This window comes from Mustela lutreola, chromosome 9, assembly GCF_030435805.1.
Source record: "Mustela lutreola isolate mMusLut2 chromosome 9, mMusLut2.pri, whole genome shotgun sequence".
NCBI lineage: Eukaryota > Metazoa > Chordata > Mammalia > Carnivora > Mustelidae > Mustela > Mustela lutreola.
In genome coordinates, this window is record NC_081298.1 from 87,182,257 (window position 1) to 87,203,505 (window position 21,249).

A 21,249-nucleotide genomic window follows, 5' to 3' on the forward strand; every position below is an offset into this window, starting at 1 on the left:
CCTATAGGAATTACTCTATTTTACACCTGTCCTTAATCCCTCCACTCTTGTCACCATGTTAGAAGAGATAGCCTTTCATCTCAACTCTGGACTTAATTCCAGGGGCCCTGCCTCACAATTAATCCATGTCACTCCTCTTGAATTTTCTTCCTCTTTCTGTTAAAACATAAAAACATAATTCAGTTTCTCCTACCTTAAAACTCTTAATTCCTTGAGTGGATTAAAGTAATAATCTAATTATTCTCTTGGGTCTCTAGAGCTACTTCATCACCTACTCCCCCTTCATAACCAAACCTGTCAAAAAAGGAGGCTACATTTAACAGTCCTCATCTTTCAAGTTACTTAGTATTGACTACAATATGACTCTGTCATTCTACTGGATTACTAAAATTGCAAATGATCTCCTATGTGTCAAACTAGTGGTCACTATTTGTATTTTACTTAGTCTTTCTCTTGTAGTGCAGTTGCATTTTCTATAAATGTTAAATACACAATTTAAAAATATTTCTATGTAAAAATATTAAACTTTTATTAAATGTACAAAATTTGAAAATGCATCTGCCTCCTCCATTAAAAATATTTGATAATTGGAGAGCCTGGGTGGCTCAGTCAGTAGAACATGAGACTTTTCATCTCAGGGTCATGAGTTCAAGCCCCATGTTGGGCATGGAGTCTACCTAAAATTTAAAAAAAAAAAAAAAAACTTTCAAAAAATTATTTGACAATTTTATAATTTCAAATCCGGTATTACAGGATAAGGTGTATATAAGCTCACATTATTATCACATGACAGCTCCAATTTAACTGGCATACAAAAGTATCTTCCAGCCATTGCATTTCTTTTACATGAAACCTAAGACATATTTGATACCAGTAACAATTCTCTTCTTGAAATCAATTTTTTTTACTTCTATATTCTTCTGGATTTCTTCATATCTCTCTGGCCCTTCCTTCTGAGTCTCCTTTATAGTTTTCTTTTTCTAGAGTTCTTTACATTTTGGTTTTCTCTATCCTATCACTACTGTATTACTTGTGATTGCTAATCCACATTTTTTTTTTCATTAAGACTTAGCCCTTTTTTTAAAAAAAAAGACTTTTTATTTATTTATCTGACAGAGAGCACAAGCAGGTGGGACAGCAGAAGGACAGGGAGAAGCAGGCCCCCTGCCAAGCAAGGAGCCTGATACAGAACTTGAACCTAGGACCCCAGGATCACAACCCGAGCCGCCAAAGGCAGTCACTTAACCAACCGAGCCAATCAGGCACCCCTAGACTTAGCCCTTTGCAAGGTGTGTTATAACTGTTATCTGTCTCAATATCTGACACACAGTAGCAGCTTACTTGTGTTCAGTGAATGAATACGTGTCTTTAAACAACATGGTCTAGTGAACAAAACCGTCGTGTCTTTAAACAACATGGTCTAGTGAACAAAACCGTGAAGTTATATAAAACCGGTTTCAAATCTCAGCTCATCATTTGTATAAAATTTCTTAATCCCTAGAAGCCTTATGCCTCCTCACTGCTAAATAAGGTTAACAATAGCATTTTCATCACAAATTGTTGTGTGGATAAACTGGAATAATGCATATAAAAGCACCTGGCCCAGTGTATGGCATATGGTTAACATTCAATAAATACCTGAAATTATTATTATTACAAATTACCACAGATAACTTTTCCAGTCAATTACTAACTAAGCTGGCATTATTAGTTCTAGGCTTTTCAAGAGGCATTGCCAATTAAAGAAATGTTAAACATTCCTATAAAATGAATAAACAATACAAAATCAGAAGAAAGTATGTGAAAGAATACACATACCCCCTGACTTTTTTTCAGGTAAAGCAATCTTTCCATCTGATATAGAATCAACAAGATCCTGAAATTCTGCAGGAACATCAGCTTGTTTCCAGCGCTCATTGTCTAAGAGGAGGCTATTCAAAAGGGAGGGGGAAAAAAATTTAACATTTAACATTTCAACACCATCTTCTTTGGTTGAAAAGAAAAAGAAGAGCTGAGTGAGTACATAAGACTTTTCTTGTCATATCTTTTAGTAATAATAAAGACAGTACATGTTTCTTAGTTAAATTCAAGTAAAGCTCATGAAATACAAGACACTGATTTTTTTACACAGTAATGGCCACTAGCTGGTGTTAAAGTACTGAGATTTTTAAAATAAATGTACACCTTAATAAACTGAAATCCTTCATAATATCATGATCATTCAGTATGAATATTTTCAGAAAACGTTTTTCTTTTTACATTTCTTAGGCTAACCAAGAAGAGTAGTGAAACACAATTAACCTCGCATTGAGTGGGAAAGGAAAAGTCAATCCATTGAGGATCTTTCTGATAAGCACTTTTATGAAAATAAAGATTCTAATTCCACTTTGAAAAGTCAAGAATCTGTCTTTAATAAAAAAGAAAAAAGTTTTTCAGGGGTTCTGGTGAGCTAATCAATTAAATATAATCATGATTTGTAAAGAAAAGGGAAAAAAACTGAAGAACAGACTGAACATGGTAATAATACCTGAGCTTAGTTTTTCTCTCTTCATGAAACCTGTTTACAAATTTATTAGCTTGGCTCTGAAGTGCTCCAAGTAACGACATACTTTTTCTTCCACAGATCTGTTCAGTATCTAAAATGAATGTTTCCATTAATCTAGAAAGTGTTATGAATTCCGTGGAATTTAGCTTCTCAAGAAAACCATCCTAAATTTTAAAGATAACAAAAATCATGACAATTAGGTATAACACCAAATACAAATAAACTATAAAACCAACCAAGTTTAACATGTTAATTATATTATTTTAATAATGTTAATTAATCATTACCTTAAAATCATTTTTAATGAAGTTTCTCAATACTTCAGTCTCAGAAATTGAAAATAAAGAGCTTAAAATGTCTAAATTTTACACTGACCCCTTTATAATACAGTAGCTCATATAAATTCAGGTCATACTATAAAATTTTCACAATATTGGAATTCAACTATTTTTATTAATATGGCGGCTAGTTACATACACATATATATGTACATATATAAAGTTGGATATTAATATCAAATTCATTTTCAAGGCATTAAATCTCAAAATTATTCTTATAATCTTTTTTTAAAGACTAATAAATCCTATTTCTTTTATTTGTATTATTTTATATTTCAACATATTCCTAATAGGCCATATCATTAAGGGGAACATAGGGACATAAGCAATGATATGATTCTAGATCTCCAAAATAATAGATATAAAATATCTAAAGCTCTATCAAACAACTAACCTTTGCTCTTGACATGAGAAATTTGACAGCTCGGTCATGACATATATCTGAAGCACTATACAATAACTCCTGGATATTATTTGCCAGTTTTTCTAGCTCTAAATCAGTTAATTTCATGTCTTCATTGATCCTGAAAATGATAAAGAGATTAAGTCAGGGAAAATTGTGAGTATACTGTCCTTGATGGGTAACATACCAATAAAAAACAAAAAGCTGTAAAATTCACATCTGATAAAAAATTCTGTGATTATAGCAAACACTTTTTTGTGTGTGTGGTGAAGCATTAGTTTAAAAAGCTCAGATAATACAAGTATTTTACCCTAATCTTGTATAAAAATAATTTTCTGAGGTACGCGGGTTGCTCAGTTGTAAAGTATCTGCCTTTGGCTCTGGTCATGATCCCAGGGTCCTGGGATTGAGCCGCGCACTGGGCTCCCTGCTCCACAGGAAGCCTGCTTCCTCCTCTCCCACTCCTCCTACTTGTGTTCCCTCTCCCGCTGTGTCTCCCTCTGTCAAATAAATAAATAAATAAATAAATAATATTTTTTAAAAATAAGAAAGGAACTTTCTCTCTCACATGTAGTATTTTCTGTAGTTTATTTCAGACTCTGGAAAACTGATAAAACTGCAAATGCCAAAAAGTTTTGCAGTTTTCAGACTGCAAAAATGACAAGCCCGCCCCCCCCACCAAAAAAAAAAAAAAATTCCAGTTAGGTACAAGGTGGCGGCTGTAGCACATTGTGCACAGGTGCCTAAGATGACACACCGGGAAGGAAGGAGAAGGAAGGGATGTTATTTCATGACAAATAGGCACACTTTTTTTTTTTCTTACTTAGAGTTAAGAATGATAGTTAATATTCAGTTCAACTGAGCTAATATTTCCTAAGCATTTACTGTGTTTACGTGCTAAGTACTGGAGGGAACACAACAGACTGCTGTCCTCAAGGAACAGTTCTGTGGGAAGTGATATCAAAATTGCACTGGACTCTTCATATAGAAGTAAATATGAGTTCAGAAAGATAATCATATGGAAAAATAGAAAAGAGATTCATGCTACTATACACAAAAATCAATTCCAGATGGCTTGTAGATCTAAATGTGATGAGGGTAACAACGAAGCTTCTAGAAGATAAATAAGAGAATATCATCAAAGCCTTAGGGCGTAGAAAGATTTCTTAAACAGGACAAAGAAAAAAAAAAAAGCACAAACCATAAAGGAAGAGAATGAATCATAGGATTATGTCCAAGTCCCCAATAAGAGTAGGAGAAGATATTTATAATCTGGAAAACAAACAACAGGCTTGTGTTGAGGCTATATAAAGAATCAATAAATCAGTAAGAAATAAAATACAAACCAGTAGAGAACTGGGCAAAGAACTTGAATAGGCTCTTCACAGAAGAGGATATCCAAACAGTCAATGAATATATGAAAAGTGATCTCTTTCTAATCACCAGGGAAATAAAAACTCAAACTAATATACCTGTAACATACCCATCAGAATGGCTAACATGTAAAAGATTGACATACCAAGACTGAATGAAGATGGGGAGAGACAGAAACTCACACTGCTGATGGGATTGTAAATGAGTACAACCCCTTTGGGAAACTGTTTGTCATTAGCTAAACTGACCATTCACACACCTTATTTATTCTTAGGTACATATTCAACAGAAATCCTTATAACTTGTGCACCAAAGACACTTACAAGAATGTTCACAACAATCAAAATGGAAATAACCCAAATTTAGTTTACAGTATACAGTTACACTGAAAGTAGAATATTTTGTACATAAAAATAAACTACTTCTATATGCAACAACTTAGAATATTATCACAAACATAGTACTAAGTGAAAGAAAATTGAAACAGAACATGATTCCATTTATGGTTTCATTTATACAAAGTTTAAAAAATAAGAAAAACCAACTGTTTTCATGGTTTCCTTTGGGAAAGAGTGAAAATGTAGTCACAAAAGGTGCTTCTAGAGAGCTGGTAATGTTCTATTTCTTAATTTGGATGATGATTACACCAGAGTATTCACGTTGTGGTAACTGAGGTGAACACATACAACTGATGTGATTGGTCTCTATGTGCATTATACTCCAATTAAAAAGTTAAAACAAAAAAGTAAGGAGGGTACCAGCTCTTTGTCCTCTCCATCCTGCTGCTAGAGATGCAAATTTGATGATAAAAGCAGACATACCCTCTTTAAACAGAGATGGAAGCTACAAAATGAGGATGGCAGGGCTACCTTCTTCATTGTGGACCTCCTACCTCTGACGTGTTATGTGAGAGAAACAAAATTCTATAATGTTTAAGCTATAGAGGTTTCTATACCTTTTGTGATAGTTTAGACTGCACCTTACCCAGTAAATGTGAAATATTAGCCTGAACAGAGAAAAACTATTTGTTTTAGTTCAGGGTTTTATATATAGTTCAGGGTTTTCTTTTTGGTGGGGACAGGCGGTATTACAGCTGATTTTATGGTATAGCTGCAACCTATATAAGCTCCTGGGATATAAGCTGACTTCTATAAAAATGAAAAAAGTACATATTGATTCCTATGCTTAACAATAACTAAATCCAAACTATGTACCTATATTCTTGGTTCAGAAAGATTTTATTGGCTTTGCTTTGTTTTATTCTATACAGGAGATAATCGGGACAACTGGTGAACTCTGAATGGGATCTATGGATTAGATGGTAATAATGTATCAATGTTTTGGTCTTTTTTTTTAAGATTCATTTATTTGAGAAAGAGAGCACAAGCGGTGGAGAGGGGGAGAAGGAGAAGCTGACTCCCCACTAAGCAGGAAGTCCATGGGGCTTGATCCCAGGACCCTGGGATCATGACCTGAGCCAAATGCAGATGCTTAACTGACTGAACCACCCAGGCACCGCAATACAATGTTTTCTTGATTCTAATTGGTGTACTATAGTTATTTTAGGAGAGTATTCTTGTTCTTATATTTTAGGAAATACACACTGAAGAATATAGAGATAATGGGACTTCATGTCTGCAACCTTTTGCCAAATGATTCAGAAAAAAAGTATTAACATGAGAGACAAAGAAAGAGAGAAGGGAGCAAGAAAGAGAAAGGGAGGAAGGGAGAGAGAAGGTAATTTAGTAAACTGTTAAGAAATGAGGAATCAAGGTGAGGGATATACGACTTTTTTGTACAATGTGGTAAGTTTTCTATAAATTTGAAATTATTTCAAAATAAGACATTTTTAAAAGTCATGTTTGAAAAAACGGTGCGATTCACTTGGAAATTCACAAAAAAACTGACCAAAAACCTATAAATCCAACTTCACTATCTACAAAATACAAAGGTATTATAATAAAAGGAAAATAAACAAGGTAATGCTAACCTAATTTCCAGAACAAGTTCTGCCCCTAGTAGTTTAAAAAAGTTGACTAAACTCTCTGAAATAAGCATTTAATTAAATGGTTCCTTTCCAGCCTTAAAATTCTGCAATTCTTGATAACTTCCAATGCTCACTCCTTATATTCCATACATTTTCAAAAAGATATGTTTCATAAAATTAATTCATTTTTGTTAAATTAAATTCCAATACCAAAGTTCATATGGTAAAATAAACTGAATAAACAATCTTTCTGAAATCATTAAGAAGATGACTCAAAATCTTGCAAAGTTGGCAGCAGTCACCATACTCACATAATATCCACACCTCCTGGAGTAGCAGATGATGATGTCTGCTCTTTGCTGGATGAAGAATCAGTAGTACATTCTGGTTCAGATACTGAATCACTGCTGCAGGGCTCACTATTTGGAGATGCATTTCTTTGAGAGGTAGTGTCGATTGCTATAGGTGTTAATTCATTCTCACTGAATGCATCACTTATAAACATGCCTTCATGGATTAAATAAGCCACCTCTGTGTCCAGTGAATTGTCTTTTGTATCATTCTTCTGTTGTGAAATCTCCTCCAATTCTCTGGTCCTTCGGTTTTTGTCAAGAACTGAGAGAACAACACTGTGAATGATATTTAACGTTGCCTATAAGAAAACAGGATACATTTTTAAAGGACTTAAAATAACATGTACCTAAAGCTCCCAAAAGTAATTCTACATATGTACTTTTGAACACCTTATAAACGAAATCCAAGTTCATACATATCAGAATTTTTACCAATCTTTGGGGGCACCTGGTGGCTCAGTGAGTTAAGCATCTGCCTTCAGTTCTGGTCATGACCTCAGGGTCCTGGGATGGAGCCCCATGCTGGACTCTCTACTGTGGGGAGCCTGCTTCTCCCTCTCCCTCTGCTGCTCCCCTTGTGCTCTTTCTCTCTCAAATAGATCTTTAAAAAAAAATTTTTTTTTTTAATAATCTTTTACCACACAGTAAAGGTGACTTGTGAAAAAGAACTACTCAAGAGAAATGGGTTGGTTCTCTAAAGCTTAGGAATAGATTTCTGTATTTTAATTGATTTTATAAGTAGAAACCTCCTGAAAATACACTGCATATTTATTATCTTAAATAGCTTACACTAAACAAAACTTGCCTATTACATATCTGGTAAGGGGTTAAACAGCCAGAATATATAAAGAACTCCTACAATTCAACAACAAAAAAGATGTGATTAGAAAATGGGCAGAAAAATATTTCTCCAAAGAAGACATATAAATGGCCAATATGTATATGAAAAGATGCTCAACATCACTAATCATTAAAAAATTCCAAATCAAAACTAAAATGAGATACCTCCTCATGCCCATTAGGATGGATACTATCAAAAATAGGAAAAATAGCAAGTGTTAGTATATGGAGAAACTGGAACCCTTGTGTACTGGTAAATGAAATACTAACTTCAAATAGTTTGTTCTTATAATGTGGTAAACACTAGTAAAAAACAAAGCAGACTTTTCTCTTTTTTTAAAGATTTTTTTTAAGAATTTTATTTATTTATTTGACAGACAGAAATCACAAGTAGGCAGAGAGGCAGGCAGAGAGAAAGAAGGGGAAGCAGGTTCCTGTTAAGCAGAGAGCCCAATGCAGAGCTCAATCCAAGGACCCTGAGACCATGACCTGAGCCAAAGGCAGAGACTTAATCCACTGAGCCACCCAGGCACCCCACTTTTTTAGAAGATTTTATTTGAGAGAGAGAAAAAGAGAGTGCATGTGCATGTGTGGGGAAAGGGCAGAGGGAGAGGGAGAGAGAGAGTCCCAAGCAGACTCCACATTGTGTGGAGCTTGATGTAGGGCTCAATCCCACAACCCCAAGATCATGACCTGAACCAAAACTAAGAGTCAGACACTCACCAACTGCACCACCCAGGTGCTCCCCAAACAACCTTTTCTGACTACAAAAAGTTATATATCTCTTTGCAGAAAATTTAGGAAAAACGAAAAAAGAATAATAAATTAAAATATACTGCCAAAAGATAACTATCAAAATGACAAACTATCTCTTTATTCTGCAAAGACGAAGAGATAATAAATCTTTTTAACATAGCTGAGATGATACTAGGTAAACAGGTCTATATTGCCTTTTCACTTAATGTTATACGCATTTTCCTCAACATTAAAAATCCTCAGTTGCATGCTATTCCATGGTATATGGAGTATACCAGGCATAATTTACTTTACCATTCTTCTACTGTTAGACATCTGGGCTCTTTCCAATTTGCAGTTATTTAAAATTCTCAATTAAAAATAAACAGCTTGTAATTAACACTATTTTTCAGTGAAATCATACCCTTACAAAATCACAAACTTTCATCACAGAATAAATTACCATATTTATAGGTTATATATCATCTTCAAAGATGTTTTACGGAAGTATTAGCTTAAGGGGTCTAAATGCGAAAATAAGAAATTATAACTATGATAAATCACATATTGCACATACATCAAATAAAATTTTGGATTAACTTAAATGATAAAGAACCTAAAAGTGAAATACCTATTAAAAAAATTACTGGCAAAAGATATGGAAGCAACCCAAGTGTCCATCCATAAATAGATGGATAAAGCAAATATACAGGAGCGCGTGCGCGCGGGCGCGCGGGCGCGCGCGCGCGCGCGCGCACACACACACACACACACACACACACAGGAATATTACTCGACCAGAAAAAAAGAGTGAAATCTTCCCATCTGCAACAACATGGATGAATCTAGAGGGCATGATGCTATGTGAAGTCAGTCAGAGACAGACAAATACCATATGATTTCACTCATGTGTAGAATATAGTAAAGGAAACAAAGAAAAAAGAGACAAAAAAAACCCCAGACTTAAATATAGAGAACTGGTGGTTGCCAGCAGCAAGGTGGGGAGGGGAATGGGTGAAATAGGTGAGGAAAATTAGGAGTACACTTATTGTGGTGAGCTGAATAATGTAAAGAATTGCTGAATCATTCTAAGGTACATCTGAAACTAATACAATACTGCATGTTAATTATACTTAAATTTTAAAAAATTACTGGCAAAAAGTTGGCCAATTCTACTATTTGCAGTAGAGTTTTATACATCATGCACATGTAATAATAGAACTGGGTATGAGGAAGTCATGCTGGGAATATAGGAAAAAGTGAAAATATGACCTAGTTATTGAGCAATTCAGAGATACAGGTTTGCTATATTGCTATCAATGCGTGGGATCAACAAATTTCAGCACAAGTCTAAATTAAGTATAGTGAATCATGCTTTTAAAAAATTCTCCCACTCAGAAAGGTCGTACACATGACTTATTATCAGTCCAATGTTGATAAGGAAAAGTCATGTCACAGATAAGTACCAAAGTCCCCCAGACCATTTAACAGGATACTCAGGAGATGCCATGGATATTAACTATTAAGTAGCACGTGTAACACAATACTGACATCTGATAAGTCAAAAAATGTAAAACTTCACAAATAGCCTTTTACACTCATTTATTTTTAATGACTGTCTTATTAAAACACAGCTATGACATGCTGTAATTCTAACCAAAATGTATTAGTCAATGACATTTTTTCTTCTGAAAAATGCTGTGTGGAAGTGTTCTTTTCCTTATACTGAGTGGCTTAAAACTGAATGATTTGACTGAAGAGACAGAATAATTAAATGTAACATATAACCCTTGATTGGCTCCCAGATTAAAAAGTGAAATAAAAACCTACAATGAAGGACATTAGTAGAGCCATTTAAACATGAAGTATATGTTAAAAAATACCATTATATCAACATCAAATATTTCTAGAAAAAATAAGTAGTTTGGAACAGTTTTTGAGTGTTTCACAATATTATACTTATAGATAATCTAGGGAGATTAAAGAACCACAAAATCACAAGAGGAAATATTACTGTATAATATTTAATACCAAGTAAGCATATTTTTTAATATAAAATAAATCTAAAATTACAAAGTATCAAAGTACTCTGAAGCACTTCAAATCTTTTTTTTTTTTTTTAGATTTTATTTATTTATTTGTCAGAAAGCGAGCAAGCGCGAGTGAGCACAGGCAGACAGAGTGGAAGACAGAGTCAGAGGGAGAAGCAGGCTCCCTGCGGAGCAAGGAGCCCGATGCGGGACTCGATCCCAGGACGCTGGGACCATGACCTGAGCCGAAGGCAGCTGCTTAACCAACTGAGCCACCCAGGCGTCCCAGCACTTCAAATCTTATTTGAAACTAAGCCTCTTTAGGAAAAGTACAAAATAAAGAATTTGTGTTTTTTTCTAATTTGATTCTGTATGTATATTATGTATCCAGAAAGTAGACTTACTTTTAGGGGTATTCTGGACCAAGTGATAATCACATAGGCTTACCTTAACTCTTTGTAGGAAAATTGTAAACTTAGAGAAAATCTCCTTTAGCAGATCAAACCACTGAGGAAAATTCAACATTCTCATCTGATCTGCAAGCCTAGGGAAAAAAAAAAAAATCAAACAAAAATAATGGCTGTCTTTGGGTAGCTAGGAGTTTATTCTCAGAAGATAGTTCTATATGTGAGATTTAGGAATTTCTCTATTTAAGTTGAGATTTTCATGGAGAAGAAAATTTAAAATAACTGCCTCTCCATGTCCATAGGGCTTTTAACAGAATCCCAATAACTTAAGTTTTCTGACTACTAGAGACTCTTGCACTGTTGGAGTTGTTTTAACTTATTCTGAAACAGAGTTTTCACTAAGTAATAGTGTGGAAATTAAAACTCCTCAATCCTTATTCTAGGAGTTTGGCCCAGAGAAGTTTCATAGTTATCAATATTGCTACTCATATCTTGGCCCAGTTAATAAAGTTTAGGTATCTATATGAAATAAAATCCATAGTTTCAAAATATCACTACTCTTCTCAAAACGAAAGAACAGGAATTTCAAAGGTTAAAACAAAAAATTATAGATAAGCATGAGACAATTCAAAATCATGTATTCAAATTTCTCAAAGCCAATTAGAAGCTGGGTTTTAATTATATAGCTAAATAATTTAACACTATTCCTCGGAGATAGATTAACTTCAATTTCCCTCCTCCATAACCACACTGTGTCCTCTCCATCCTCTCTCTGCCCTGGGAGGCTGACCTGCAGGGCTTGGCCAATGAGAAGCCCTGACAAAAGACTGGAAGGAGCAAAGGTACTGACATCTCCATCTCCCTCCCTAAGAGGTTGTCTCAGGATGATTGCCTCCTGCACTGAAGATCACCTCAACTACCACAGATCCTTTTTTTCTTTTTCCTTTTTTCCCCCCAACTACTACGTGTCCTCCTTCTAAATCCTACTAACTGTTCTCATCCCTTATCCCTTAAAGGTTCTGCACTGTCATTTGTGATTTTCCCTCACTCTGCGCAGACCTTAGTAAATAATTCCTTCATTAATTCCTCCTTAATTATTCTAATGTGTCATGTTTACCCTGATAACCTTCAACCTAATATTTATACTTACTTCATAACAACATCTGTGTCAATTTCTTCTATTTGTGAAACTTTATTAATCACACACTGCAAATTTTAAGAAAAAAAATTTGATTAATCTCTTTAGAATTCTAAGTACTACATGGCTCATTTGTATATTGAACATGATCTCAATGGGAAAAAAATGACCTCAGTGACTGTTAGCATCACTTCACCAGACTTCTCTTGCGTCTCATATACACCTCAAGGAGTATTAAAAAACATATATCCGTAATCTATTAAATAATATTTCAGGGTATGCTTGGATGGTATTAATTAAAATCACCTACTACTTAAAACTATTCAAAACCATACACCAAACAAACAAAACACCCAGAACTGTAATTCTTAGGACAAGGTATAAGCCCCATATTAAAATTCCAAAAGAAATTCATTTGGGGGTTATGTTTTCTGCAGTATACACAACAGTTTAACTTTTAAAAAATGCTTAGACATCAGGAGAATCCTAGGAATTACAACACAGCAATCCTGTAACAATTTGTTTCAAAGTATTTCATCCAGAAAACTACACAAATTATGTTCATAGCTCAGCAAATTTTTATAGAGAAGTACACTTGTGTAGTGAGAACTCAGATCATGAAATTGAACACAGCCAGTAAGCCCCTCTCATGCTCCCTCCTAATCACTACTTCCTCCCAAAAGACACTACTACTTTGATTTCTAATACCTCAAATTAGTTCTATGTTCAAATTTTACAAAAGTGTAATCATATAGTGTATACTCCTTTGTGTCTGGTTTCTTTGGCTCTACATCATGTATATGATATTCACCCATGTTGCTTCATGTGATTACTTCATTCTCATTACTGTATAGTATTTAGTCATATAAATATACCACAACTCTATTAACTTTTCTACTGATGACAGAATTTGGGTTTAAAAAAAAAGAATATGGGTTTTTCTAGTTTTTTATTACCAATAGTGCTGCCATGAAATTCTGTGCTGTCTTTGGTGAACTTAGGTATGCATTTCTGTTGGGTAAATACCTAGGAACAGAACTGCTAAATCATAATATATGCATATATTTAGTGCTTCTAGCTATTGTCAACAATTTTTGAAAATTGTAACAATTTTAAAATAAAGTGTTTTAGTCAGTGTTTGGAAGATGTAAAAGATGGGGTGATTATAATCTTTTTTTTTTTGCTTGTTTTATTTAAACATTAAAAACTCAGAAATGTAAATGAACTATTGGGATTTCATCAAGATCAAAAGCTTTTGCACAGCAAAGGAAACAGTTAACAAAATCAAAAGACAACTGACAGAATGGGAGAAGATATTTGCAAACGACATATCAGATAAAGGACTAGTGTCCAGAATCTATAAAGAACTTAGCAAACTCAACACCCAAAGAACAAATAATCCAATCAAGAAATGGGCAGAGGACATGAACAGACATTTCTGCAAAGAAGACATCCAGATGGCCAACAGACACATGAAAAAGTGCTCCATATCACTCGGCATCAGGGAAATACAAATCAAAACCACAATGAGATATCACCTCACACCAGTCAGAATGGCTAAAATCAACAAGTCACGAAATGACAGATGCTGGCAAGGATGCGGAGAAAGGGGAACCCTCCTACACTGTTGGTGGGAATGCAAGCTGGTGCAGCCACTCTGGAAAACAGCATGGAGGTTCCTCAAAATGTTGAAAATAGAACTGCCCTATGACCCAGCAATTGCACTACTGGGTATTTACCCTAAAGATACAAACTTAGTGATCCAAAGGGGCACGTGCACCCGAATGTTTATAGCAGCAATGTCCACAATAGCCAAGCTATGGAAAGAACCTAGATGTCCATCAACAGATGAATGGATCAAGAAGATGTGGTATATATACACAATGGAATACTATGCAGCCATCAAAAGAAATGAAATCTTGCCATTTGCGACAGCATGGATGGAACTAGAGCGTATCATGCTTAGCGAAATAAGTCAAGCAGAGAAAGACAACTATCATATGATCTCCCTGATATGAAGAAGTGGTGATGCAACATGGGGGCTTAAGTGGGTAGGAGAAGAATCAATGAAACAAGATGGGATTGGGAGGGAGACAAACCATAAGTGACTCTTAATCTCACAAAACAAACTGAGGGTTGCTGGGGGGAGGGGGTTTGGGAGAAGGGGGTGGGATTATGGACATTGGGGAGGGTATGTGCTTTGGTGAGTGCTGTGAAGTGTGTAAACCTGGTGATTCACAGACCTGTACCCCTGGGGATAAAAATATATGTTTATTAAAAAAAAAAAAACTCAGAAATGTACATTCAACCTAATGATGATGATCAGTTAAGACTAATAAATATATTTAAAATTGTTCTTTTTCATAATTAGAAAAACTGAAGTTTTGTTAATGATATGTGAGTAAAAAGGCAAAACAAAGATGAGGAAGGACTTAAAAAAAAACAAGATTTTAGTTTACAATTATCGTTTCTGAGATAAGGATCAGAGGAAATAAGCATTTAACTACTGATGGTGAGGGTGTTATTTGGTAAATTCTTTTTAGAAAGCAATTCAGTTCTGTCAAATAATTTAAAAGTACTTTTCACTCTGACCAATAATTCCCCTTCTAGGAATTAGCTATAAGAAAATCGTCTTAACTATGGAAAAACCACACAAAACTTTAAACCAAAGACGTGTGTCACAGTGTTCTACAATACCAAACTGAAAACAACTTGAATATTCAAGAGAGGAAGGCATAATACAATGTTGATGGAATTTTATATAACCATCAAAAATGATCTTTCTGAAGGGCTTACATGAGAAAATTCTTATGATTCTAACTGAAATATATGCACACCTCAAAATCATATATACAGTATGATAGTAACAAAGAAAAACATCAGTAACAATTTACACTTAGAAAGATCCTTTTTTTTTAACTTAGAAATATCCTTACAGTGATAATCTTTCAGCTGGTAAGACTATTTTTTCTTCTATTTTTCCATATTTTGAATTTTTAAATAAATAAGAAAATGTTACTATTATAACTGCATATATGATCACTAGGATCATGTAAAAATAAACAATAAAAGTCTAGACCAAAATACATCAAATAAAAATGTATAATTACCTGTTTAATGATATTTTTTGCTGTAATAATCATTTCTTCACTATAGATTTCTAAAAAGTTAAGTTTTCTTTGTTTTAAAAGTCCAAACACAAGGGATACAAGTCTTTCCTATTAAAATAAAAACATGGAATTTCACGGTTTAAATATAAAATAATCTCACTCAGAAGCAGAAATATGCAACATCAAGCGTTTTATTATTTGATCCTCATACCTCTACCCTGCATATGGTATTTTCTGGAAGCCTAAAAAAACCCTTTCACAGCAATCTTATCAGATTACTGGAGTCACTATTTTAAAACAGGTCAATTCTAATGTACTACAGTGATCAAATGCAGCTGGTTTGGGGGTAAAACAATATAGGTACATTTTGGCCTAGTTTCAAACAAGTCACTGGAAAGTATCCTTCTCAAAACTTGATGATCTATAAATACTCCATGAGTCCTGTGATTTTTAGTTAGTTGGTCAAGAAGACTAAAATGATGACGGGACTATTTGTGGGGGATTAACTATGAACACATACAAAAATCTCTTTAATAGGCTGCTATCAGGGCTTCTGGATTCTTTACTAGTTCTTGGCAATAATCAGCATTGAAAAGGCAGCAGAAAAGGGAAGCCTCGATATGTAAGACCTCATTTTAAGTCCAATTTCTTTTTTTTTTAAATTTTTAAGATTTTATTTATTTATTTGACAGACAGAGATTACAAGTAGGCAGAGAGGCAGGCAGAGAGTGAGAGGGAAGCAGGCTTCCCATGGGGCAGAGAGCCCAATGCGGAGCTTGATCAGGACCCTGAGATCATGACCTGAACCTAAGGCAAAGGCTTTAATCCACTGAGCCAGCCAGGCGCCCCTAAATCCAGTATCTAATTAAGGTATAAAATTACCTTATTCTCTAACTTCACAGGATAATGAACAATTATGGTGCTTGCTAAAGTCACATAAAGTAAAGGACTTCACTGAAGTCTCAGCTTGAAACTTAAGATAATTTTACGGACTATCATCAGAGAAGAATGTGTTCTAAACTAAGATATTAGGAGTTAACAGTAAACAATGTCATCAATTTCATCCAGAGTTCAAAGCACATACCTCTTCTAAAATTTGACAATCATCTTCCAGTGGTCTGTTTAAGTCACTGTGAGAATAAGTAGAAAATTCTGCAATCATCATTTTATCTATCAGTTTTTCTAATTCACAAAGTTGTGATCCCAAATGCCTACAAAGGAAGAGGAAAATGTGACATATATTCATTAAAAACCCAATTGACTCCACCATCAAGGAAACTAGTTGGAAAAACTCTTCTAGTTGACAGTATTTGGCCAATAATGTGATATTTGAGTAAAATGGAATCTTTTAACTTAACAAAAATAACTGCGGTAGTTTCATATCATCTCCCAAATCCTTTTTTTTTCTTTACATGTTGAACCTCCAAACACTTAAATGTATCACAGAGAACATGGTTCTAGAAATTTCATGACTGCTTTTTTGTCTGCTTTTCACAAACTATTGAGTTATTCTAAAGTTCTTTCCTAATTAACCATTTGTAGAATAGCAATGTCAGTAGCTCCCCAGCCATTCATTTATTCCAGAAATACAAGTGTCTACCATGGCCCTACTGGGATGGATATAAATACTTGAGGATTATAGGGACAGACTGACTCAATTCAGTCTCTGTTATGAACAGTGTAAGTTACTGCGCAATTTCCCTCAGGTCATTATATTGAAAGTCATCAAGTCATCAGAACACAAGATTAAAAATATAAAAATACTAAGCAACAGTCTATTCTTAGAACTTTTTCCTCATAAAATATAATATTTCTTTTTAATCTACCTCTAATATTTACAGATCTTAATAGAACTGGATTAAGGACTCTAATCCAATGGGCAAAGTTGTGGGGGTGGTAAAGGCAAATATGATGCCGATGCCCGGCTGGATCCCAGGACCCTGGGATCATGACCTGAGCCGAAGGCAGAGGCTTTAACCCACTGAGCCACCCAGGTGCCCTATAACTCAATTTCTTGAAAGGGAGAAAATGAGAAAATAAACTTCTGTATCAAACTTGCATTTGAATGTCCTTATCTCAACATCACAAGATAATGTGTAATGTAGGTCTCTTGTCTACTTATAAGCATCAGTGATGTTAACTATGTTCTTAGTTATTAAAATGATTATGCCCAATGCAGGGTTCGATCCCAGGACGCTAGGATCATGACCTGAGCTGAAGGCAGATGCTTAACTGATTGCCCCACCAACCTGCCCCCAATCTTTCATTTTTTTCTCAGCGTTGTCCTATACAGAGGATAAAAGCACTCTAAAGAATGAACTCCCAATATTTATCAACATTCATGACATTACACAGTGAAAGACCAGTAAAAATGACAAAATTAGTATTTATTTTAAAATACCTTCAAGGGTGCCTGGGTGGCTCAGTCAGTTAAGCATTGGACTCTTGGTTTCAGCACAGGTCATGATCTCCGGGTCCTGAGACTGAGCCCCATGTAGGGCTCTGCACTCACTGTACAGTCTATTTATCCCTCTCCCTCCTCTTCTGCCCCTCAATAAATAAAACCTTTTAAAAAAGTAAAAACAGGGGCGCCTGGGTGGTTCAGTCAGTTAAGCCTCTTTCTTCGGGTTAGATCATGCATGATCCCAGGGTCCTGGTATAGAACCCTGCCTTAGGCTCCTGCTCAGCTTCTCTCCTTCTGTCCCTCTCCCCATCCTACCACATGTGTTCTCTCTCAAAGAAAATATTTAAAAAAAAAAAAAAGTAAAAAATAAAAATACATTCCATTCAGACATTCAAAAAACCAAAATATTTACAATTTCAGAGGTAAAAGGGAAACTAAAAATCATGTCCATGCTAGGAAACCAAAGTAGGCTTCAAAAACTGTGATTCACCCAAAAATTATTGTAAAATTTTAGGTACAGGTATATTTTAATGGAAAGAAGATCTAATCAACACCTTTCAATAGATTTTCAAAGAGGCTTGTGACTCAAATGTTTTCTGTAGACATCCAAGTCTAGATTAGGCTCCTCCCCTGAAGTTATTGCACTGTAGGATGACAACCCAGTCATTTCTGTCTCCTTCATTCTGCCAAATAAATCGTGAAAACACTCTCTGCTCTGTTCATGGCAATAATCCCAGTAATCTGCATGGTGTCTGACATGTAAAGGTAATCAGTAACCATGTCTTGAATGAATGAATCAATCAATCATTTACGTCATTAAATTTGGGCCACCTTTTAAAAAATGCATTCATTCTAAATATCCCAATTACCTATCCTTAGTCAATAAGAATTTATAACTCAGTTAAATTTATTTTGAAGCTAACTTTTCCAGACTATATTAAGTATCTATTAAGTTACAGATTACATCTTCCATACAACTTCTTTATAGTCACTTAGTAGTGTAAGGTTTGGATGGGTTTTCCAGCAGAGGGACTTCTATAAGGACACTGCGAGCCTGCTTAACTGAATGAAATTTTGATAGCCTGTATCTGGTTTATCTACAAATTAAACATTTTGACATCATCTCACATGAAATAACTAAAATCATAAGGTTAAAAATATTTTCAAAATGTAAGAATGCAGGAAAAACTGGGTCTTTTCCATCACCATATGGAATTTTTTGCAATGTGATAAACACTGATAGTTAGAAATTAATTTTAATAATCGGGAAATAATTATATTATATATAAATATGTAACTGCATTATTAAATAACTATTTAATAATTATCAAATTTAAAACATATTCAAGAACTTTTAAAATGAACTTAATTTTAGATATTCCTTCCTGCACCTTGATTTTCTAACTTGACACAAAACTATTTCAACATTTTCAAAATGTTATTTTCAAAGTTATGACTGGCCTTTCATTAGTACCACCTATCAAAAATGTAATTTTGTTTCTCCATTCAAATGTTTCTGTAAATACTGGTGCTTACAGCGTTTGTTTCACTAAGACTAAAATATCGCAATGGTAACACTACTATACAGATAAATCTGGAAGAAGAAATATTCATGTAACTTACATATATTCACACTTCCTCAGCTAACATTACACACTAAAATTTATCCTTTCAGAACTGCTAACATTATCTCTAAACCCTTACTTAAAGGACATACCGGAAGCTGTGAATGCCCTGAAGCTCCTGCTGTAGAACCTCCTGTGTTGTTGCTATTAAGTCCAAAGCTCCAACAAACTCAGAAGTGGATAACAACACCTGCACTGTAGGCTGAGTCTGGTGTACAGTGGCCATTAACTTGAGTTTATTGTACACTTTAACACAATTGTTTCTGGTAAGTGCCAGTCTTAAAATGTGTAGTGATCCTTCACACATTACTTTATCAATCTGTGCAATCTTATCTCGAAGCATCTTTACAGCCTGGGAAGTTTTCTTGAGGTAGTCCTGCAATTCGTGTTGAGAGGTCATTGCATGAAAAAATGCTTCAGAACGTAGAGAGATCTGGTGAGCAATGTTTACTTCCACAATATCCAGATAATGGCTCAGCTTAAGAAAGAAGAAAAAAAAATCACAGAGTATAAGATTACCTTCTTTGACTATCCAAATACTTTCTGAAAATGATACAATTTTAAATTTTATTTTAAATTCCTATTGTATGAACAATTTTAAATCCTATTGTATGAACTATTTGATTATGGGATTCTTGATATTGGGCATAATAAAATGAAAGGGAGATGAAAGGTAACAATCCAAAGATTAATAAATGTAAGACAAAAGCGTAGAAGTATCCAATTTACCTTCTTTCTCTGCTCCTACTACTGCCGTCCAAACACCAACTACTTTCTAGAAATTAAGAGTACCCCACAGTCATCTGAGATTATAATATAGTTTCAGAAGTTCTCAGATCCGAAACAGAATGATCTCTTTAACCCCCACACCGTCACACATCACTCATCTGATTAGAAGTTTATTATAGTTACCATTTATTGATTCCTTCCTTCTATGTACCAGGCAGTCGTATTTTATATACATAATTTTCTAGTTTTAACAATCTTAGAATACAGGTATTAGTATTCTTATTTTACAGATGAGGAAACTGAGGCTCAGAGACATTAAATAATTTGAACAAGATCATATGGCTAATAAGTGGGAAAACTAAAATTTGAACCTAAGCCTGTCTGACTCAAAAACTGAAGCTCTTTCTACCATACCACTCTGCCTCAAAAGAATCTGACAGATTCATGATCCAGTCACAAACTATGGAAAATACCAGAATTCACTGGGATTTTTTTTCAAGGCTGCTTATTTTGCATTTCAAAAATTATTCTTTAACCAATTTGTAAAACTCAGTATATATTTGTAAATACACACATGCACACACACACGCACATATATTTGTAAAATGCCAATATATTGGAAATTTATTTCCGATATATTTTTCCCTTAAAAGCTTGACATATGCCTTAAAAGAGTTCATATATATTTTATTTGTAACACAAGCAAGATTAATTCCTAGAGCAACATATATTAAAATGCTTTCTAATTTCAAATATGGACTCCTAAAGCTTGAGTTGCCTTTTCCTCCTTTCTAATTGCATATGCCTTTTTTGGCTACGTTATCTTTCCATTTCTCTCCCACTTTTTAACTTTTAGATTCTTTAACCTATAGCTCAAACTTTGGGCATTATCTGTCAACATCTCAGAAGAATTCAGTGTTAAAGGGTTAATGCACTTTCAACATTTAGGACTCATAAGATTAGAAGATAGTATTTGGTCACTAAGACTATTTTCTTCAAACCATGCAGGATAGCACATATCTTCAACAAGGCTCCTTCAGTAATCTATTACAATATACAACAGGTTACAAACAAGAATTTTTTCCATGGTTTAAATCTCGTGAGATTATACCCTTTTGGTATTGTTCTTTTCATCTTCAACATGGCTTGTTCACTTATTTACCCAAAAAGCAATATGGGGACAAAGGTACTTGGGTACCTTGTAAGCTAAAGTGGACTCAATTTTCAGAAT

The 21,249-nt window shown here is 34.4% G+C and overlaps 1 protein-coding gene across 5 annotated transcripts in view; it reads right to left on the minus strand.

Annotated features, from left to right (window-relative positions):
* VPS54 (VPS54 subunit of GARP complex) overlaps positions 1–21,249 on the minus strand; it is a 97,518-nt gene that overhangs the window by 30,049 nt on the left and 46,220 nt on the right. For all 5 annotated transcript variants that reach the window (XR_009357254.1, XM_059187815.1, XM_059187814.1 and 2 more), the window contains 9 exons: positions 19,382–19,767; positions 16,345–16,471; positions 15,261–15,368; positions 12,163–12,218; positions 11,053–11,149; positions 6,959–7,299; positions 3,278–3,407; positions 2,528–2,709; positions 1,819–1,931 (listed from right to left, as the gene is read on the minus strand). Coding sequence is in view for 4 of the 5 variants with exons in the window: in XM_059187815.1 (XP_059043798.1) it covers positions 1,819–1,931; positions 2,528–2,709; positions 3,278–3,407; positions 6,959–7,299; positions 11,053–11,149; positions 12,163–12,218; positions 15,261–15,368; positions 16,345–16,471; positions 19,382–19,767 (1,540 nt within the window). In the remaining variant the exon portion in view is untranslated. The remainder of the gene's footprint in view (positions 1–1,818; positions 1,932–2,527; positions 2,710–3,277; positions 3,408–6,958; positions 7,300–11,052; positions 11,150–12,162; positions 12,219–15,260; positions 15,369–16,344; positions 16,472–19,381; positions 19,768–21,249) is intronic.